Here is a 24,053-nt window from a genome sequence, read left to right as displayed (position 1 = left end):
CTATCTAAAAAATTATTTGGATCAATATCGTTAGGAGACCTGTACATCGCTGTGCAGTAAAAGTTGAGACAGCACATCGCTGTGCAGTTATAAAAAAATTTAAGACATTTGTATTCTCAATAGCAGTATTAAGAACATTAAATGGAATATCTTGCCTGATGTATAAAATGATGCCATCATATTTATTATACTTTGTTTCTTTCATTATTCTACAATAATTGGACAATTCATAGTTACCACAGTCTTCTGAGGCCCATGTTTCTGTCAAAATGATCAAATCAGAATCAATATTCAGACTTGTGAGGAGTACACATAATTATTCATTAAAGTTTTCCGCAACGCTTCTTATATTTCAATGAAAAACCTTCAAGGAATTTACATTGAAAAATCTTTTACAGTCATTTATATTTTCTAGAATACACATGTTATGCAATTTCTGTCTTGTAGATTGTCCAGTAAAAAAGGAACGTCCATGAAAAAACAAAACAATTAAAACAAAATCAATACCGTATTTGTAGTTAAAAAGTCTATATTTTAATCAAGTCTTCTTCAGATCTGATGTGGAGTGTAGGAATGTTTTTGCCTTCATCCTTCTTAACCAAAATTCTCCCTTCTTTAACCCATATGAATTTAAATCCCTTCTTCGTGGCTTCTGCCTTAGTTTTTTCAACAACTAGGAAAGGTGAAAGATGGTGGTGAACTAGAATTCTCCCATCTACAAAGTCCTTATAGATCAGATTCGTAGAAATTCCCGGTCCAGTCTTATCCTCCTTAGCCAATCTTCCAAAATCATTTAACCACCTAAGTTTGTCTTGACGTTTAATGAACTTGAAAACAATTGGTTTGGTTGCCCCCTTAACCCTACTTAGCATTCTATGTGCAATACTCAAGTTCACAGATTTCATTGTGCTACCGATTTTATCAGAAACCCTATCAAAAACGTCATAGACTGATTCATTTACAGTCTCAGGAACGCCGGCTAGTACAATATTATCCTTACGAGTGTACCCCTGTAGGTCTATTAATTCACTTTTTAATAGTTTATTTTCAGCTTTCAACTCAATTACTTCACGCTTCAATGCATTTATTTCAGTTTTTTGGTTCTGTAGTTCTTGCTTGAAAAAGTCAAATTCATCGGAAATAAACTGCACAGATGTTTTTATCTCGACTAATTCTTTTTTAAGCGAAGACAGCTCAGTTTGAAAGAGCTGAGATAGTTCAGCGGTTATCATATTTTTGACAGTAGTTGAGATAAGCTGCACATCGACAGGAGAAAGATAGGAAACCGGTAGAAGATGTAGTAGTCGCACTATCACCAGCACCGTCCACCCCCTTCTCCTTCACCTCCCCCTCCGTCGCACTACACCCAACACAGTCACACTATTACCTGACTTGCAGTTCAGACAGCTCCACTTGCATTTCGTATCAGCCGACATCTTATGAAAATTAGTTTCCTTGATAGATTGACAGGAAAAATGATATTTTGATCACATCTTGAACACACTATAATGTCACGCTCTGGAACAGCAATATCACAATACCCGCAACGCATATTATGATCAATGAATGGAATTAGTTAATCAAGTAGCCTACTACAGCGCAATCGGAAACATGTCCACTCACTTCGGTTGCCTCGGCACGACTGATAATAAGTGATGTTTTTATTTTCAAATGAATTTTATTTGAAAATGCTGTATTACCTTAATTAATTAGTACATTAATTGTACATTAATTAACTAGTACATTTATTAATCAAATATACCGTAAGCCTATTTTTTAATTTCACTTTCCATTAAGAACTGCTTGTTAATAATCACTTTTTAGATACGACATATCAGTCTGAATTTAATGAACATTAGCTATTAGCTTCTACCAGAGACATAATATTATGTATTGTGTTATAAGACTAAAATGATTTTATTGTTAAACGGTAACTCTACTCTATGCTTGTTCTCACATTGTGGAGCGCTTTCGGACGCCATGGTCATTAATATTAACACATGGGGTCTGAATGCGCTCCACCTCCACAATGTGAGTAGAAGCTATTATTCATTAAATTCGGACTGCTATATGTCGTATCTAGATGTACTGAAAAAGAGTATTGTTTACTGGAACAGTAGGCCTACTGGATAACATCATTTGCGAAAGATTTATAATACCGTAAGTGAATTATTTTTTTCTCAAATAAAATTCTCCAAAACTATTATGAAAATGAGACAATAATCAAGAATATTAGTTTGACTTTCAAATCAACAGGTACGACGATTGTAATAAATATCAGCAAGTTTCTAAAACTGCGAGAAAGTTCTTTAATACTGTACGGTACCTTATAATTTATAAATTATATTAAATTGATATCTTTTACATTTGAAATTTTCTCAATAAAATAAACAACAATAATTATTTCAATAAACTATTATTAATTATTATCACGAATTGTAACGAATCACGAATATTAATTATTAAAACTATTATCACGCATTTGATGTTTTCTGAAAAAATATGTGATTCGCATCACACTAAAAGAGAATTACAAATATGTTTTTTACAAATACGATAACATCATTGGAAAAGGTGCAGATATCTGAACACAATTTCCTTGAACCTTATTTAATGATAATGTAATATTCCTATGGCTTTTATTGGTGGGGTTCCCGCCGGTAGTTTCTTATTGCCTGAATATATGGTTATCATAACCGTCAATGGAACGAACTCACGACTACTATATATCAGCCGGGACCGACACTTAACGTGCCCATCCGATAACACGGGAGTGACCTGGCTAAAAACGTTTGTTCGCAAGCACTAAATCCACTAGACCACGGATCACTCCTTACCTTACTCCAGGGTTTCCCAGATTTCCAAATTTCAAGAAGAAGATCAGGTCCTCCTGGACGGTTCCATCAATGAAGAGACGCTCCATGCCGCTTTTGACTTTATAGATGGCGGGAGCTCCAGCCAGTTGGAATCGTTTGGACAGCGCAGGCGTGGTGATGTCATCATCGTTTCTGGGTCCGTTCAGGTAGAAGTCACCAGCATTCGAGCTGGATACTGCCAGTAGTGAATCCGATGGTTTTATTTGTCTCACGTATATCATTGCTGAGCCACGAGGCACCTTAAAAAGTAACATATAGGTATCAGTTTAACTGAGGGTTTATATATTCAGGAAAAGCTAGATTTTAATATTTAAAAAATGTATTTGATCAATTATTTTTATTTTTTTTTTTTTTGAATAAAGTGGAATGAGATGAGACTGGCTAAGATGAATACTCCTGACAAAATAAGTCATAGAAGTAACCATAATAAATGAAGTGATTGATTGATTGAGAAGGCCAAAAAATCCTACATTTGCTATTACAAGGCGATAGTGAGTCATGAGAGTAAACTTAGCCCCTTACTACCACAGCCTCTTTTATATGGTTGATATTCTTGGTACGAAATAAAGGAGATTACCAATACAGAAATAAATTTTAGACTGAATTGTCAAGAAGTATGCTAACAATCACTAGAGTACCGGTATCATCTAAATTCTCAAGTAATCTAAACTTTACAGATGGAAATTAATTAAAAATTGCATTTATTCAAATGCTAATTAATGAATAATTATTATTAAACGAAAATCCAAATTAAATGCTGTAATTCACCCCGAAAAATTCTGCTACTGCAAATATTGACAACAGGGTTAACAGCTAGATGGAAATTCGATGAGAACTACTATCCAAAAATTATTTGGGAATCGAATCCAGTATCTCCTAATTGCTAGTCAGGTATTCTCACCCTTACACCAAACTGACAATCACTGGATGGCAGCACTCATTTTATACGAAGCCATAGTGGCCAGCAAGTCAACAACTGGGAATTAATTTTCCAGCGGATTGGCTGGCCGTTATGGCTTCGTATAAGATGAGCACTGCTATCTAGCGATTGTTAGTTTGTGAGAATACCTGACTAGCAATTGGGAGAAACCGGGTTCGATTCCCAAATAATTTTTGGATAGTAGTTCTCATCGAATTTCATCTAGCTGTTAACCCTGTTGTCAATATTTGCAGTTGCAGAAGTCTTCGGGGTGATTTACGGCATTTTATTTGGATTTTCGTTTAATAATAATTTTATCTAAACTTTCTCACGCTAGATATTTTTATGAATATATGCGATATCGATTTGAAATTGAAAACTACAGTACTCAGTAAATTATGGTATTATCCGATTATAAAGATTCTCATCAGCCTTTATAGAGATAGGCTATAACAATCCTTTAACACAAAATATTTCTGAAGATGATATACATGTATGCATTTTTATATTTTCCGAAAACATGGTTACTGACAGTATATCATTTAGAGATTTAGACAGATTTGTCTATCTCAAATTATGTTCATTTTCTCATGTAAAGTGTCAAGTTGTTGATTATGTTCAACTAAGTGGGAATATTTGAATATTATAAACAGATAAGATGCACATTTTGTAATTATGTTGGAAAGAAATTTTATCGTCAAGTATTTTGGAAAAAAGTGCGTACTGTACATGCATCTGAGAAATAAATTGAAATTGTGACAAATATTGGTTGTTACCTTCAAGAAAGGCACATATCCGGTGCCGTTCTTCTCAGAGTAGAATCCTTGTATGATTTTGCAGGTGGTGCCGCCACCGCGACAGATGCCACACGCGTCACGGCGCGTGCGTGAGCCCAGCACCCAGTCGCAGCCCACCGGCACACAGCTGCCCCTGATAAATCAAATTAATAACATCATATTTTTTAATGTTGTCTAAGAATATTTCAAATAAAATTTATGATAATATGCATTGAGCATTAATATGTATTATATTGTAACTTGCAAAATTTAAGTAAATAGACAAATTATTTTTCATTGAGAATCCAGCACAATTCAATTCTTCATCTGTCATTGTCAGCATCAATACTAAATTGACAATAGTCTTATAAATAACGGTCATATACAACACACATATAATTAATACAATACATTTCTCCATTCAAGTACTCGAGATACTCGAAATCAAGCACTAAATTCAACAATAAGTAACTAGTTGAAAAACGATGATTCTTAGTATATTTTATTCAAATTGAAAGTAATTAATTTGGATTTGGAAATTAAGTAGGGCCTAGCCTACAATATTTTTTCCAATTTTATGACCACATAGGATGACTGTAGTCACTGGTTACTCCTCTTTCTTAGTTTATTCGCTTCAATTCTCTTCCTTTCTTCCCAGTACCTTTTCATTCTGTCAGATCTTTCTTTCTCAGTTCATCTGAACATACCTGCTGCCTTCTCCTAATGGTTTTTATAGATAAGATCCTCTTTCTGTCAGTATGATGGTTTCCCTATAGATTTTTGTGCGATTTTTCACATCGTCAATAGTTAAATTTAGCTCCGATATGTATTTTTTCATTTCCACAAGCCAAGGAATTGTGGCTCTATCTGTTTTCACACTCATGAATTTTTCAATAAGTCTTCTTAACAATCGATTCGCTGGGGTTCTAAGAATATGTCCAAAGAAATAAATTCTCTTTTTGCGCATTGCGTCAGTTATTGGTTCGATTTCTCTATAAATCTGTTCTCTTGGAAGGAGTCTGAACTGGTTGTCAACTACATGCTTTTTGTATATGCAAGTTCTAAGAATCCGTCTTTCAACTCTTCTTATAGTTTCTTTAATTCCATTCCCATCAATATTGAAAAGTGTTTCACTGCAATACATTGCTTGTGATCTTAGAAATGCCTTGTAGTGTTTCAGTTTTGTATGAATTGAAAGACTTTTTTTCTTATAAGTATCCCTAGTGACATGCTGTCCCTTGGAAAGCTTTAAAATTCTGGCCTTCCATGAGGCCTTCTCACTAAGATTATATGTGGTCGTCTCCCCTAGATATCTAAAACTGTCCACAATATCGATAAGACTTCCGTTAATAATTTTATTTATACACAAAGGATCAGTTATCATAAACTTCGTTTTTTCGTAGGAAATCTTCAGTCCGACTTTTCCTGCTATTTCTTCCAAAGATGTTATTTGTTGCCGTGCTTCTGCTACTCCATTTGCAAGGAAAACCAACAATATTTTATTTATATAATAATATTTACTTTTTTGTTGAGGGCTACTCTTATTTATTTGGAAATTAAAACATCCAAGTCCCTTTTTTAAAACTTCACTTTATTGATCACTTGTAAATGGCATTAATGTCGAAACACATGTAGCAATTAAGTGATAATGTAAAGTTTTTGATACTAAGATTTTTTATTTCTATATAACAGCCTAATATTTACATAAGATGAAACTTACTGACCGCTGGAGGAAGTCCAACGTTTAACATGTTAACCGAGAATGTTAGAATTCTTTATTAAGCGAGAGATATAGATAATGGATTACAGTAGGCCTACCGTGCGTACACAAGAGTAATTTTTGTAAACCCAATTTGAGCCCTCAAGTTACTTTTCAATAGCAAGCCTATTCATTAGGTCAGAAGGAAAGTACTAATACATTTACTTAGCAAATACTTGAGAAATACTAATCGATTACTAAGAAATACAAGTCAGAAATGGAAATACAAGAAAACCTAATTAATGATCAGAATTTTAGGTCCAGGCAGAGAATACTGGTACATTTTGTTTATTCTATGATTTTTTATCATATTTTCAGGTCTACATTCTATCTTTGTTTATTCTAAGATTGTTTATTCTATGGCTCAGGCTAACAGGTTAAGAGGAAGTGACAAACCTGATACAGAGATCGTTGGTGCCGGGTTTGCAGGGCGTGCCGTTGGCCGCAGTGACGTCACGCACAGCCACGATGCCAGTGAACGACTCGCACACGAGCGCACATCCCACGTCCTCCGCGTCAGGACCCCCCGCCCACTCGTGCCAATCGGTGCGTCTCCCCCCATCGTCCAGCGGGTACGATGACGTCAGCTGACACTGCTCGTCACGAAACGTCGGCTCTGAGATCGGGCACGGCACGTGTTGGTTGCAAACCTAAGCATAAGCGCGCACACACACGATTATGCTAGTTATAAATCTATTTCGACACTTGACGATTACTGTACCTAAAGCTGCGTACAGACTTGAGCGCAAAGAACACGCACATCCTCTCATTCCATCAGCTGATGCTACGCTATTATATCTGCACCTTACTTTTTCTGTAAAATAGAGATACTCGTATAATCAGCTGATGAAAAGTAAAATGCGCGTGTTCGGAGCGCTTAAGACTGTAGCAGATTAATGAATCGTGTCGTTAAAAATAAAAAGGGTACTATAGTTAATTTACAAATTATTTAGTAGATGTGAAAAAGAAAACTAATTCAATGGTGACCGTAAATGCAATCAGTTTTCTGTGATTCGAGAGTATAGAAAAGTAGTACACTTTACACAAAACTAAGACTGAAAAAAAGGCAATCAGAACAATTTCTTAGGCTAATCAAATTGAGCAATGCAAGCCGTTTTTGTTCAGATCGTCACAGTTGTATCAACAAATATTAACAACACTGGCTAGGAATTCGAACCCACCTCTTAGATCCAACTGTCACAACATTAGCACAAAAAACATAAATAATAGAAATTTCCTTAAACATCGACTGAATGAACACAAACTCTCCAATACATGCAGGATCGCGGCTACATAACATTCTCCCACCTTGTCTTAAATCCAAAGTTAGCTAACGTCTGTTTATTTCAAAATCAAAGCACTATCTATTAAAAAACCTTACTACACAATTTCGGAGTCAAGAACGTACTTCAAAAATAACTAAACTAAAAGTTATTGGTAAATTTAACAACTTTATCAAAAATTGAAATTTTCAGAAAATTATTGTTTAATCATACAACAATACCATAAAGATTTTTATCCTCAAAATTTCATGGATTTATCTTATACCGAATTTCAAATAATATGTCTTAGAAATTTAAACTTTATGCGCTTGTTCACAAAAAATAAGTCTAATGTTGGAAGAAAATGTTTTCCTGGGAAAACTTTTTTCATTTTGATAGCTTGATAGTATACAAATCGAAAAAATTGAGAAATATCACCATAAATAAATAGTTATTTGTATATCTAGAGTGAAAAGTACTGTTTTTCTCCCAAAGGGAAAAGTTTGAAGGTTTGAAATTTTCCTGAGGGAGAAATAGTTATTTGTATATCTAGAGTGAAAAGTACTGTTTTTTCTCCCTGAGGGAAAAGTTTGAAGCCCGAGGCGAAGCCGAGGGCAACAATTTTCCTGAGGGGGAAAAACATTTTACACTCATGATATAGGCTACACAACATTTTTCCTCCACCTACATTTTTATAAAAACTTCAAATAAAATAATTTTTAAAAACGTACGTGACAAAACAATGTGTTACAACATAATCTAAAAAGTAAACAGAAACAGCTGGCTTGTAATCACAGTTCTCTGCCGACAGCGCTGTCTGTCAGCAAAAGTTGTAACAACAATGGCCGCCACAACTACAGCTATGATGAAGTTCCCGTTTCAAATTTGATTAGTTAATGAGGAATATTCGTTGGCTGGTATTTTGAATAACATGGAATAAAAAAAAATTATACATTTTTTTTAATATAGTGATATGAAGTTTGTAATAATTTTAGCATACAAACATAAATTTCATAAATTGATCAAATGTCTGGTTGAGGTATTGAATTTAGTTGGTTTAATGACTACTCTATATTCTTCCTCATCTGAGCTTAGACCTTCTAACCTATTACAATGCAAGTTTTTAAAATATAGATGCTTCCCATGCTATTTAAATGGGAAATCACTTCCCCCCCCCCCCTAGGGAGTTTTTCTGGTTTTTACTACCGAGAGCGAAAAAGTGACACTTTAGTATTATGTTCCTGTGAGTAAAGTAAGTACTTTAGACAGTAGGTGGAGGAAAAAGTATTTTTCACTCGTGATATACACAACATTTTTCCTCCACCTACATTTTTATAAAAACTGCAAATAAAATAATTTTTAAAAACGTACTTGACCAAACAATGTGTTACAACATAATCTAAGAAGTAGACAGAAACAGCTGGCTTGTAATCACAGTTCTCTGCCGACAGCGCTATCTGTCGGCAAAAGTTGTAACAACAATGGCCGCCACAACTAGCTTTAAAATAGAGATGCTTCCCATGTTATTTAAATGGAGTTACTTTTCCTCCCTAGGGAGTTTTTCTGTTTTTTAGTACGTTACCGAGAGCGAAAAAGTGACACTTTAGTATTACGTTCCAGGGAGTAAAGTACTTTAGACAGTAGTTGGAGGAAAAAGTTTTTTTCAGCCCTTGCACAGCCTTAAGCGCTATGATCATCAGTTTTGTCACCCCACGACATCATAATAAATTATGGGTGAAGCACTAATTTGATAATTCCTCAGTCAACGGACTCTGACGAAGAACAAACCAAACTTAAATGGAATAAAATCATTACCATTTGTATGAATAATGTAAACAAATAAAGCAAGAAGTTCTATGTAAGTGATGAGAAATTTGTAATTATCAGGATATTGTAAGATTTTTCCAAGATTTTGGAAAAATTTTATCTTTGAAGTTGAAAGGAAATTTGAATGGCGAGTCAACAGTTTCAATCATAACATAATAATAATTGCAGATAATTCAGTTTTGAAAAATATTGTTCAGTGACTTTAGTCTAAATTGCACTTGGAAATTAAAAATCAAGTTTTTAATTGATGCCAAGCACCTTCTATCATTGAGCACCAAAATTACAGATAATACATTTGAAACGAATTGTAAAATATAGATGTTGTTTTCCATGACAAAACACTTTATAACTCTGTTGTAGTTTAGAGACTGTTATTCAAGTGAATATTTAAAAAACACATACTTTTTGTTGATGGAGGCTGATGAAGCTCCTCCTTATAAGGAGAGGAATGCATTTCTCAATTCTTAACAAAAAAGTAATAAGTTTTTTTATATTTACTTAGAAACACAGTGTCTAAATAAACTGCAACAACAACAGTGAAATATAGTTTGTTGAATTATTTGTCAATTTGAACAAGGATAAGGTAGATGTACCCGATAGCGCGTGCGCCGGCCTGCACAGATGTTGCCGCCCCTGGCCGGCGGCGGATTGTTGCAGTAGCGATTGGCGCGCTGCACCCCGACGCCGCAGTGGCGCGAACACGGAGACCAGTCGCTCCAATCGCTCCAGCCGCCGTTGATCGCCGCCTCAGTGGAAGCGCCCTTCCACCGGCACTCGCCTCGCATACACCACTAAACCACAACACACAACACACACAAAAGTAAATTAAAATTAATATGTTTCAAGTGTAATACAGTAGAACATAGAAATTAGTTTTATTCTGCCTTTGAATTAAGTAGATGACTACTACGTCTATTGCAGTAAAACAAACAAAATGGTTGAAAGTTATTTGATTAAATGAAAATGACTTGATGTTGTCAACATCAACAACACAAAGTTATTTTGAATTATTTTTTTATTATTTTTCCCATCAACATTATAATCATTATTATTGTAATAATGAGTTAATAATTGAGTATTCTATTATATCATGTAATTGAACAACAAAAATATTATGTTTAAGCAGGAATAATAGATTTGCTTTCAATCTATTTTTACATGATGATTCAAGATTAAGATATATTATATCTATGCTTTTAAACACAGTAGGCTACAGTACGGAAACTTCCACTCTTTGTCAAACGTTTCTGGAGATTGTATCCTTATAGCTCTCAGCCTGGACTAAGCCTGGATAATTGTATCCTTAGGACTAAGCCTGGATAATTGTATCCTTAGGACTAAGCCTGGATAATTGTATCCTTAGGACTATGCCTGGATAATTGTATCCTTAGGACTAAGCCTGGATAATTGTATCCTTAGGACTAAGCCTGGATAATTGTATCCTTAGGACTAAGCCTGGATAATTGTATCCTTAGGACTAAGCCTGGATAATTGTATCCTTAGGACTAAGCCTGGATAATTGTATCCTTAGGACTAAGCCTGGATGATTGTATCCTTAGGACTAAGCCTGGATAATTGTATCCTTAGGACTAAGCCTGGATAATTGTATCCTTAGGACTAAGCCTGGATAATTGTATCCTTAGGACTAAGCCTGGATGATTGTATCCTTAGGACTAAGCCTGGATAATTGTATCCTTAGGACTAAGCCTGGATAATTGTTTATAGCAATTCCTCGTACATTATCGCATGTTCATTTCATATTTATATGTTGAAATTTGATCGGAAAAATTCTTTGAATTGATGGTCTGATTATTTTTCTTCTACTTTTTCGAGTTGAGTGTTTACTTTTTTCATTCACTCATTACTTTTCTTTGCAGAGACTTTTTGGGACCTTTTTTATAATATTTTCTACTGTATTACACTGTATTATCCATTGTTCATTTGATAATGATTAATATTAAATATTTTTATTTTTGAAAATTATTAAGAATAATACATAATTCTGATGATGTACTTATTGTATAAATGAATAAAGAATAAAGATAACGTGTTGAGAGAGCAAATATGGATGTTATTCCTTGTGCTCTCGCTCATATGAATTTCTAAATGATAGATAAATTATAATGAGCTCAAAGCTTGAAATGACTTGCCATATTCTTAGCACAGTAGGTTCCATCGGCAGGAGGCTCGCCGTTGCTTACACACTCGTGTTCGTTCATCTTGCAGTAGAGCTTTCTGCAAAAATCACCATTGAAGCAGGCCAAAGTCGGCATTCGGTAGTTGAGTGTGCACTGCTGTGAGGCTGTGTAAATCTGCCCTGGCAACAGTTCTCTAGTCCACCTAATCAAACACATTATAATACTTTTATTAACATTATAAAAAGTTAATTTTCACTTTACTCTTTATAAGGATGTGATCACATTGAATGCGTATATGTGCAAGTGCACGTCAGATCATGCATGAGCCAAAAAACGAAATCTTGAAAGAGACATTGAAACACGTTGTGGCTTGCCTGTAGTAGCTCACACACTGGCGAAACCAGCAAGTGGACACCTTCAGTGATTCAGTGTGAGTGTCCCTATATTACTCTTTTCAAATTTTGTTTCTGATCTGCATTCTTTGTCATGCATAACCAAGCGTACACTTGCGTTTGCACATCCAATGTGATCACACTCTCGTTAAATTTTGGGTAAGGTGGAAGTTGACTTTGAAGAGCATCTTCACATTTGTCAGCTTGAAAATGGACATCGAAGACCCAATCTAAACGGACCAAATGAGCAAAACGCACGTCTTCTAATGAGGCAGATAATACGAATCAAACACGAGCAGATTATACGAGTCATGACAAATGTGAAGATGCTCTTCAAAGTCAGCCTCCACTCTGATATATAATCTTCTTTAAATTAGTACATTTACTGATGTTTTGTAAATCTTAAATTTTGTTGTTAAACAATAAAATTCATTTCACTTAAACTTACATTCGATTCTTACTCAACATTATTCCTTAGGGTGTGATCACATTGGATTCCAAGTTCGGTCGCGTTTATTCGGATCTTTATGGACCTTGATTGTATTACAGTATCTATTCTTTATACTTGAATTTTATATCCTAAGAAACTTATTTCTGCTAATAGATCAATTTTCGATCTTAAATTAGTGAAGTAGTGTAGATAATTTGTAAAACGTCCCTCAGCGGACCCAGTATAGTCCACTTCACTAATCCTGATACAGAAAGCGGTAAAAGTGTTGAAAAGAATGATTTGATAAATGTATGAATCTCTTCAAAAGAGTTGAGTCTCTTCAAAGGGTCTTTGATATTGATACACAGCAGAGCAGAGCTGAGCACTTACTGGTAGTTGACAGGTTTGGTGTAGCCGAGCACTTACTGGTAGTTGACAGGTTTGGTGTAGCTGAGCACTTACTGGTAGTTGACAGGTTTGGTGTAGCCGAGCACTTACTGGTAGTTGACAGGTTTGGTGTAGCCGAGCACTTACTGGTAGTTGACAGGTTTGGTGTAGCCGAGCAAACACTTGGAAGCGTGATGCAACACGAAGCGACTGATGGCGCGGCGACTGCAAAGCGACCAGGTGGTGGCACTGTATGTAATGGTGGGGGCCATCAAGTAACTGCTCCCCTCTTCCGATTTCGACTGGCAGTTGCCTTCCGAACCGTCATCGTGGACTGCACCAAAACTTCAAACAAAGCACACCAATAAATCAATCAAGTAACATGGAACAAATATCTCATGGAACAAAGAAATGAAAAATATTATCGAGAGAGTAAAAATGTGAGTTAGAAATGATATTTGATTTTTCTTTTTATATTTTATTCATTTAAACATTTTTTACCACAACTGTATTGGAATTTTTTTAAACCTTGTATATACGTCGATGCACAATTTAAAAAGGAACATACCTGTCAAATTTCATGAAAATCTATTACCGCGTTTTGCCGTAAATGCGCAACATATAATAAACATATAAACATTTAAACATTATTCAATCATAAAGGGAAATTCCAAACTTTTGACTTGAATCTTAGACCTCACTTCGCTCGGTCAATAATTGCAACATTTCAATAATTGTCATATGTACGGTACAATAATTGTAGGTTGGAAACGTAATTGAATATTTATTATAATAGAATATAAATCCCATTTTCCCGGTGGTCTAAACTCGTTATTTGATAATTAGCCTACCGTATAAATACAGAAGAACAAAGAACATAAACCTTATTCCAGGCCACTTTCTCATTAATTCTAAATTCTCGTATATTAAATGCATATTCTACGAAAATTGAAACCCCTTTCTTAGGGGACATATACATGTGTATGTGTGTGTGTGTGTGTGTGTGTGTGTGTGTGTGTGTGTGTGTGTGTGTGTGTATACGATATCTCATCTCCCAATTAACGGAATGACTTGAAATTTGGAACGTAAGGTCCTTACAATATAAGGATCCGACACGAACAATTTCGATCGAATACGATTCAAAATGGCGGCTAAAATGGCTAAAATGTTGTCAAAAGCAGGGTTTTTCGTGATTTTCTCGAAAACGGCTCCAACGATTTCGATTGAAGTTATACCTGAAATAGTCATCAATAAGCTCTATCAACTGCCACAAGTCCCATATCTGTAAAAATTTCAGGAGCTCCGCCTCATCTATGCAAAGTTTGATTATAGATTCTCAATTATCAGGCTTCAGATACAATTTAAACAAAAAATTTCGAGTGGAAAAGATTGAGCATAAGAATCTCTACAATTAATGTTCAGTAACATTTTCACCTAAAATTAAAAATAAGCTCGAAATTCGAGAAAATGTGATTATCCAATTGCAAACTGTTGGCAACTGTTGATTCTATTAAATGATTCACTATGAAGAGATAGCAGACCTTGTGTGTCTCCAGCGTTATTGCCCTGTCACCAGCTGGCTGAAATCATTGAATAGTAAACTTGAGATATGTGCGGGAACACTAGCGTCAGGTGATCAATTTTCATAACCGCAAGGAAAGTTGTGTGAGTGCCCCACACCAGATTTTTTAATTTATTTAGAGGCAAGTTTCTTCTAATATAAGATAGTGGCAAATTATTGAACATGGAGTACACTAAATAGGAATAAATTTCAAGCTCTTACTCAATCTGACATTATAGGAGTTACAATACTCTAGTAGTCCAGATAACAGTAGACCTCACTGAACATCCTTTGCAATGTGGTAACGAGAATATTCAGTCATCTACTAGAAATGCTATCTACTGGAAATAAAGTCATTGTTATAATATCAGGGCTTTTTTTGAAATGTTTGCCAATGGCCCCACTAAGAAATCTGATCAGGCTGGTTGGAGACTTCCAACACATTTTATTACATTACATTACATTAACAGGGCTAACAGACATCGTTTTGCTGTAGTCGTCAATATACTATATTATCATAATGGAAAAAGTAGAACTTTGATATGAAAGTAATGAACTTACTTCGTTACAAGTAGAATCTATTGGTGTGCTAATCTAAATGTTGCACTACTTCAATCCTGTAAAAATGAATACCGGTATATAATACTTATTCTGAATTGATGGAATCCCTAGTCCCATTGCGCTTATGATGAATTAAAACGTTACCTACTTTATTAACTCAGTAAGTTCAGAAAGTTATTGCTCAGTTGAATCAGAACTACGATTAAAAAGATGATTTGGGAATTATCAAGTGTCACTTTTTGTTTTTCACTGGGATTTTCATTTTGTAACATGTAGAAACGCTTGTAGAACAACAATCTGTTGAAATTTTTATGGGAAAGATTTCATGAGGAAAATGAAGTTTTTCATTGACATTATTATTCGTAACTCGGAACGCCATGATATCTTGGCATCTAAAGCTGCGTTTACACCAAAGTTACCAACAAAACGTTAACAAAATGTTACTAACTTAATCCTTACCGTACACATTCTTATAGATTGAACGGCACTTGAAAAACACATATGTTCATCATGTGTACAATACTCTAGTAGTCCAGATGTTCAATAGTTATGTTTAAGTTATGTTTAAGTTATGTTCAATCTAATAGAATCTATTGGTGTCAACGCAGCTTTACTCTGTGACTGCCTAAGTTAATATTATCAATTTGAATTTACAATAATTCGAGACCGCAGCTCGGAAAAAGAAGACGATGATCAGCTCATAATATCGGGGACCGAGCTTCGCTCTGGAGTACAAAAGCATACAAAATTTATCACGAAAGAAGGAATTATAATAACATTCATAGTTCATACAGAAATGTTCAATCTAATCACAGTCAATTGAGATTAATTCCCAGAGGAATGCAAAAAGTTTCCTCACAAAGGCCCGGTTGCACAAAAGCCAGTTAAATTTTAATCGTGATCAATTTCACGTGAACCAAATCAGAGAAGACCATTTCAAAAAGATGGATCTACTGGAATTAATCAGGATTGAAAATAACCCGGCTTTTTTGCAACCGGCACTAAGTACCTGATTGAATGATTACAAAAGTTCAACAGCTGAGTCATAATTTTGACACAGTCCACCACACATGAACTCGCTCACTCACTTCCATCACCAACAGACGACGAAATAATTATTATCAGCTGTTTTTCCAAGGATGGATAATAATTATCCTTTTAATGTCCTTCAGCGAGTTTTCCCAGGGATGAGACCTAGTGCAATCTAATCTTCATATTATAAACCTACTATGTTCTGAATTTCGTGAGAATCGTTAGAGCCGTTTTCGAAATCCGGTGAATACAAACATATGAACATCTAAACATATAAACAGGAGTTGCTCATTTAATAGTATAGGATTATTCAAGATTGTTATTCGAGCTATCAAGTCTTTTCGGTTTTTCGGTAAGAATGGAGTGTGGAGAGTGAATAACTGTGATAATTGTGTTTTAATAATGGAGTGTATAGTGAGTAATGTGAAATATTTTTCAACCATGAGAATGAATAAGATATTTTATTCATTTGTAATACTCAAAGACCCACCAAAAGTAGGTAGGCCTAACAATAATTGTGGGGACTTTGAACTGGAAAGGATTTTTTGTAACATGTAATAGGCTATAATTAGAAGAACAATCTGTTGACATTTTTGAAGTGGAAACTTATTTCTCAATAAAGTGCAAACTTGCAAAAGAATTGGATTGGGTTCCAAATACTTCATTACAGTGGACTACAGTACAGTAAAGACTACATTAGACTACATTACAGTCTGGAGTCTAGATTTATTTCTACATTACAGACACTCAACTGAACAAAAAATCCATATTTCAACCTTTGGCTAGGAATTCGAAATACGCCTATTTCGGACGTATTACTTTCCTTGCCCTATTACCATAGGTAAGGAAAGTATTGCTTTCCGAAAAAATTAAGGTACCCCAATTTCTAAATTTCTATATGTTTCAAGGTCCCCTGAGTCCAAAAAAGTGGTTTTTGGGTATTGGTCTGTATGTGTGTGTGTTTGTGTGTGTGTGTGTGTGTGTGTGTGTGTGTGTGTGTGTGTGTGTGTGTGTGTGTGTGTGTGTGTGTGTGTGTGTGTGTGTGTGTGTGTGTGTGTGTGTGTGTGTGTGTGTGAGTGTATGTGCGTCTGTGTACACGATATCTCATCTCCCAATTAACGGAATGACTTGAAATTTGGAACTTAAGGTCCTTACGATATAAGTATCCGACACGAACAATTTCGATCTGATGCAATTCAAAATGGCGGCTAAAATGGCGAAAATGTTGTCAAAAACAGGGTTTTTTGCAATTTTCTCGAAAACGGCTCCAACGATTTTGATCAAATTCATACCTAAAATAGTCATCGATAAGCTCTATCAACTGCCACAAGTCCCATATCTGTAAAAATTTCAGGAGCTTCACCCCATCAATGCAGATAGATTCCCAATTATCAGGCTTCAGATACAATTGAAACGAAAAAAATCAAGTGGAGTAGATTGAGCATGAAAATCTCTACAATTAATGTTCAGTAACATTTTCACCTAAAATTGAAAATAAGTTTTAAATTCGAGAAAATGTGATTATTCAATTGCAAATTATTGTTGATTCTATTAAATCATTCACTATGAAGAGATAGCAGACCTCATGTGTGTCTCCAGCGTTATTGCCCTGTCACCAGCTGGCTCAAATCTTTGAATAGTAGACTTGAGATGCGCGGGAACACTAGCGTCAGGTGATCAATTTTCATAACGGCAAGGAAAGTTGTGTGAGTGCGCCACACCAGGTTTTTTTTTGTATAATTTAAAAACCATTCCTTAGCACACGTCCAAGGCATCAACTGACCATTTTTACCAAATTTGAAAAACCATTTTGGCCATGTGGTTTTTAAGAAACGGTGATGAATAGGTCAGTGGTAGGCTATTTGGCTTTTATATATACCATTTCATATTCATATTGATTATTCTTTCGAGTTGAAGGTCTAATACATACTTATTAGATATATTGGAATAGTTATCTTGGAGTTTGGTAGAAATATATTACATTTACATATAACTCAATTTATTTATTTAAGTTATCTTCATAATTCTATCTATCTTCTTTCTAATTCTAATAGGTTACCAACCCATCCCTATCTTATATGATAAACCTTTAATCATAATCATATACCAACATGATTAAAAAACAGCAGACATTCAATTTACTAGAACAAATAATGGAATGCCTTCAAGTTCAGATGTAGGCAACACGCCTAACTTCTTCGTACATTCGCCACCTTGTCTCTACGACACTGTACTTGCTTCTGTGAGACACCTTGTCTCTGTGAGACACCTTGTCTCTGTGAGACACCTTGTCTCTGTGAGAACTTGTTTCTGTGAAATTCATTGTATAATATTCTTGATAACGTTACCTGTGACCAAGAGCATGTGTGATGATATTTGCTGTGAGGAGGCCATGGTTAGTGACCAGTATGCATCTCTTATCATCCCGGCAAACACTTTTCGAATAGGTGGCTCCGTAGACTGGAGGATTGCCACACTTGTTGTGTGACGCGCTTTGAGTGAGGAAGATAGCTATGTCGTGTCGGTTGGGGTGGTTAGTTAACAGTGGATTGACCCGGTCTTGAAATTTACAAAAGTTGGCGAACAAATCTTCCAATGAGTGCTTCCTTTCGTCCAACTGAAAAAAGTGATTGAGTATTTCAAGCAAGTCGACTCCAAATAAATCAAAAGTATAGGAATGGAAAGTTCATTGAATGGATAATTACAATGTGGATACGGCAATTCTATCTGCAATAAACCAGAGTATTATTTATAATGGATATCTTATTCATTGAATTTGAAATATTTTACTCGAATCTCAAAAAGATGGACTCTTATCACAATTCTCTGACTATTCTTAGCCACATTTAACTTCAATTAAAGGCAGGGTTTAGTACCTTCCGGTATTCTTACTGACGTGAGACACGTACAGAAATTGAATGAAATTGTCAAATGAATTAATATTAAAGTCGAAAGTTGGAAGTGCTAGAAATTCGTTCAATATCCATGATGAAAATTATGAGAACTGATTAATAATCAATAGGCAAAACAAACGCTCATGAATTCTTCAAAAAAAAAACCGATTAACTACCTACTAGGTATTTTGTAATAAAATTAAAAGCGGATTCTGCTTGTACTATCAGCTTGACAATATCACTCTTTATTTTTCATTTTAATTAAATAAATTTGAATTTGAATTAAAAACAAAAAATCTAAGAATAAGTAGAGTTTTTAGTAGTCTAAAATAATGATAGTTTGGAATTCCATTTTGAGTTCTTGACACTCACCTCTTCCATATTGTACTGAATGAAAATTATTCTGACAATTTTGACATAAATAAGTTGTCCGATTGAAGCATCATGAAAGTGCAAGTGTACCATATTCATGAGCGTCAAAATCAGGGTTTCCACATCAAATGTGTCAAACTGGTCGCAAAAATGTTTGGATGCAACCATGAGCACTCTCACATCATAAACTGGTTCAATTTTTCTTTTGTGCTGCACAAATTCACAACTTCTGCCTAATCTCAAGGTGCCATTTTGTGAATCTCCTAATGTCGAGATATCTTCTTGTGATTCAAGGTTTATAATTTTACTATCAGCCTGAGAGGAGTTGGTCGTTATACTCTCACCAAAAACGTCCAGTGGAGTAATATTCTACAAAAAGACAAGCAAAAAAGTATTAGATCAAGTATTTATTTAGCGTATGACATACACAACAAATATATAGCTCATGAGTCTCAAATGCCTAGATATACACTGTATATTTCCAATTTATTTGAGACGTTGTGTAGTTTTCGGTTAGGAGAACATAAGTTTGTCTAACTGCCATTATTTGATGGTCCATTTAGCGTTACCCATTGTGCACCATGAAGGCGAACTAGCATTACAATGTAGAATTGATAATTAATTAACAAAATATTTCATCTTTATTATTAAAATGAATTTTGAAATTATTGAAAAAAAATGTCTTGCTTGATAAAATATAATTGAATAGTTTAAACGAGAATGAGCATTCAAGTAAAACTTCAAACATAGTGTTCGATATGTAAAACGAAATATACATTATAAATGGAAAATGTGATGGCTCATTGCTATTTATACTACTTGAAGATACTATTTACAGCTTGTAATAGCTCTAATAGGAAAGAGTGTCTGACTTCAATTTTTGCCTGGGAGAGAGAGGTCATGCAAGGCTCAGTCAGCTCCCTCTAACTCTTCAACCTCATATTAGGGTCAAGTTTATGAAAACCCTCTTGAGGTTTTATTTTTTTATTAATGAAAATAATAGTTTCAAAATGAATACATTTTCAAAAATGTAATGAAAATCTACTCAGACCTACACCAATAAAGAAATTTGTATAATGAAAACACTTTTAATCATTTGCAACTTCACAAGGAATTATAAACTTTAATATGAACAATAATGATTAGCTTAATGAGCTGGTGGCGAAAAAAATGATCAACAAATAATAATTGCTTCTATTATTAAAACTAGTTGACCAATATGATAAATGTATAAATTTTTTTTTTTTCTCAACAAATTATTCAGGATTGTGTATTATGATAATCACTTAAGCACGGATTATAAACATTTTCATCAATAATTTTCACATCAAATCGGTCTTATCTTTTGACATTAAGTGACTTTTTTGAATTATGAAGTTTTTACCTGTTGATTTCGTACTGCTGAGATCTCACTAGCATCTCTCCTTTTTCTTATAATCGAAGTGTTAGAATGAAGCTTGTTTACATTATCAAGGTTTCTATATTTCTCGGATTCCAATTCATTTTCATTTGCAATATTCGATTCCAAATTTCCCAGCAAGAAGTCATTGGAAAATGATTCAATAAAATTATTATTATTTCCTGTGAAATTATCCCCAATTCTGTTTACAATTTCGAGCCTCTGCAAAGGTTTGTCTTTCTCAAAAGTCTCATAATTTGCAAATTCAGGTACGATTCTTGGGGATGCAATCGCTTTCTCAAAATTATAAAGATCATGCGAATAAGTAGATATTGATTTGGGTGGTTTTGATATCTCGGACTTTGCAATTAGATATTTTTCTATATTCTCAGGCTGATCTTCAATCGGCTCTGGAAACAATTATTCAATAATGAAAATTTTCAATGGTTTTATCTGCCCCAAAGAACTTGTATTGAAAAAAATAGTCCAGTCAAGGAAGGGAAATGTTTGGAAGACAATTGATCCCATGACAATTCTGTTTAGGGTGGTAAGGAGGTAAGCATATCAAAAGTCCCCACCCCTAACTCATTGTGCTAAAAGGGTGGGGGTGGTTCAAAGGTGCAATTTTTTGGTTTCTCGTATATCTTTTGAAAACTATGCGTCTTAAGGTCATGACTATCCTATAAAATATGGAAACTTACATAATTTCCTACAATATTCATCTCACTTTTTTCTGTCTTCTTTAGTTTTTGTAAATATTTTACGCATTTAAAAGTGAATATCTCGAACACTGTTGGAGATATCACAAACCTCTATCGAACAAATCTTGTAAGAAATTTGTCAAGCTTAGTTTTTGAATGGTTAGTCATGTCGATAAATGAAATAATTAAACTTTTGAACCACCCTCATCCCTTTAGCTTAAGGGGTAGGTATGAGGGACTTTTGATATGTTAAATGTTCAAAGCATTCCCTCTAAATTCCTTTGTCATTTTTATTGTTGCAAAACTGAAGATTTCACACTCAACACAAAAAGCTGCCGCTGCAACAGTCGTAAAGAGATGCGTAATATTGTCAAATTATTATTATCAAATTGAAAATAATTCAATGCTCTATAAGCTCATAATCAGCATTTATTTATTTTTAATTAATTTTAAAAAGTTATAAGAGCAAAAATAACAAAGTTAACATTGGAGGAAAACGCGTTTTTTTTTAATGTCACACCTTCAAGAGCGGATATCTCAAAAACTATAGAAGACATAGTTTAAGATGTCAAAGTTTTGAGATGAATATCGTAGGAAATTATGTAAGCTTCAATTCTGTATAGAATAGTCATGTCCGTGAGACGCACAGTTTTCGAAATAAATGCGAGAAATAAAAAAATGGCACCTTTGATTGAACCACCTCTCCACCCCCTTAGCACAGTGAGTTATTGGTGAGGACTCTTGGTATGTTTACCTCCTTACTACCCTAAACAGAACTGTGTTTTACACTTTTTTTATAATATCCATTGCCTAGACTAATAGATAACTCTTCTATTTAGAGAATCTTAGAGACCTTCTATATTAGTATTTACTTGTATTTACTTCATGACGATCACTAAAGATAGTAGCAATCAATAAAAGCGGCACATTTCTTATTCGAATTGACTAGGCAATAACTGAATGGTGATAAGCTACTAATAACTGAATGGTGATTAGATTAGTTACCTTTTACCAAACAATGAGGTAGCTTTCTACTATGTTTACTCTTTTTTCTGTAGACAATGTGCATATTGTTTCCTTCAAGTGATTTCCTAGTGGAAAGAGGTTGAATGAAAAATCTATCATCCTTCGTCTGTACAACTCCAAGCTGTAAAAAATGTAAGCTTTGTAATTTGAATAAAATGCATAAGGAACTTCTGATAAAATTATCTAAAGCATTGGAAGGTGAAGGGTAAGTTGGGCAATATTTTTTATCTCAACTTGTCTCATAGAAATTTGTTTGATTGTATTTTTTCAAATAGATGGACAATCAAACTGGAATAGAGCTTCCCTCATGTTCTTATATTGTTATTCAGGTAATATGATAGAAAATATTAATGCATTCAATATTATAAATAATATACTTAAACTGATGAAAAGAGGCAAATTTAATAATATGAGTAAAATAAATACTGCTCATAATTATTAGTGTTGGATAATTCCTGTATTAAAATCAATTCAGCTTAAGTTAACAACTATAATCAATTTCAACAAAAGTGGAACAATGTTTATAATGAAACATCAAAGTTTATGAGCGGCAACAATCGCTGCTGCTCTAACAATTATCGAAGAAAAATGGACTTGCTTATAGAAAAAAATTGTTACAACTCACCAAACCTCTGCCGCAAGCAGATAAAGCAACAGAAGACCCTGGTTGATCAGTAACGCGACCAACAAAATAGCAACGGAGATCGCCCAATTGCTGTAATTTTGCCTTGCCAACATCCAGTCGTGAGGCCTTATCCAGGCGCTCAATCACCAGTGAGCGAGGTGCCAACTCAACATTTGGTGTCAGCTCAATTTGCAGTTCTAAATCTTCAGATTGATCTTTGTTTCCAAGTGACAGCAGATATTTTACTGGATACAGCACATCGCACCTTCTCTCTTTTTCGCTTGTGTGGGTATCATCGTGGTCTTCAATATTGTAGAAGTTTGATAGTAGCGAATCACCGGCATCGACTTTCTTTGGGAAAACAAAGTTGTAGTCTCTAACTCCATCATTAAAACCAGCTATAAAGTGTCAGAATAATAATTATTAGAAAACCTTTTTGTTGATACCTACAAATTTTGAAAATATCGGTTCGGTTGCAAAAATTCCTGTTAAATTTTAACCGTGAGATTGAATGTATCAAGAACCAATCAGAGAAGCCTTCTCTTCAAAAGTCTTCTCTTCAAAGTCCCAATCTCTGACTGGTTTTCATGGCATTTAATCATGATTGAAATTCATCAGACTCTTGTGCAACTTGGTTTTAGCATCAAAATTATTAAAAACTAGTAGAAAAATATTTGAAACTTTTTTAGAAAAACTATTTACTTAATGTAGTTAAAAAATATAAATACCCAAATAAATCATGTAGAAAAGTTGAGATGACATTACAGAGTTAACCCATGATAGGCGATATAGCAACTCATTCAACTTTATTATAAAATTACCCAACTGTATAATAAAACATTATTCTATTATGAAAAAAAAGTATCTAGATATGGGTCAATCAATTTCCCAATTGTCTTTTCTTTTCATTTTTTGGTAAAAATATTAGTTTAAAACAGCAGCTAGCAATGAAAAATTTTCTTTATAAAAGAGGCAATAGAAATTTAATAATCAGTGTATTTGATAACGGAAATATTACTCTAGAGAGATTCACGGGACTGTAAGGAGTGCACCATCGCAGTGATCACCTATATAAAAAATCTTGTGTGGTAAACTCAAACAACTTTCCTTGCTCAT

General features: G+C 34.3%; 1 protein-coding gene across 1 annotated transcript in view; it reads right to left on the bottom strand.

Moving 5' to 3' along the window:
- Positions 1 to 24,053, bottom strand: part of LOC111051481 — a 36,655-nt gene that overhangs the window by 5,571 nt on the left and 7,031 nt on the right. The window contains exons 2-12 of the mRNA XM_039423993.1: positions 22,938 to 23,335; positions 22,292 to 22,433; positions 20,571 to 20,995; positions 19,187 to 19,555; positions 18,269 to 18,537; positions 12,914 to 13,111; positions 11,570 to 11,759; positions 10,013 to 10,210; positions 6,727 to 6,980; positions 4,572 to 4,725; positions 2,838 to 3,115 (exon numbers count right to left, since the gene is read on the bottom strand). Coding sequence (XP_039279927.1) covers positions 2,838 to 3,115; positions 4,572 to 4,725; positions 6,727 to 6,980; positions 10,013 to 10,210; positions 11,570 to 11,759; positions 12,914 to 13,111; positions 18,269 to 18,537; positions 19,187 to 19,555; positions 20,571 to 20,995; positions 22,292 to 22,433; positions 22,938 to 23,335 — 2,875 coding nt within the window. The remainder of the gene's footprint in view (positions 1 to 2,837; positions 3,116 to 4,571; positions 4,726 to 6,726; positions 6,981 to 10,012; positions 10,211 to 11,569; positions 11,760 to 12,913; positions 13,112 to 18,268; positions 18,538 to 19,186; positions 19,556 to 20,570; positions 20,996 to 22,291; positions 22,434 to 22,937; positions 23,336 to 24,053) is intronic.

This window comes from Nilaparvata lugens, chromosome 3 (assembly GCF_014356525.2).
Source record: "Nilaparvata lugens isolate BPH chromosome 3, ASM1435652v1, whole genome shotgun sequence".
Classification (NCBI taxonomy): domain Eukaryota; kingdom Metazoa; phylum Arthropoda; class Insecta; order Hemiptera; family Delphacidae; genus Nilaparvata; species Nilaparvata lugens.
Note: the sequence above shows the minus strand (reverse complement) of the source record. Positions and strands in the feature narration are given on the sequence as shown.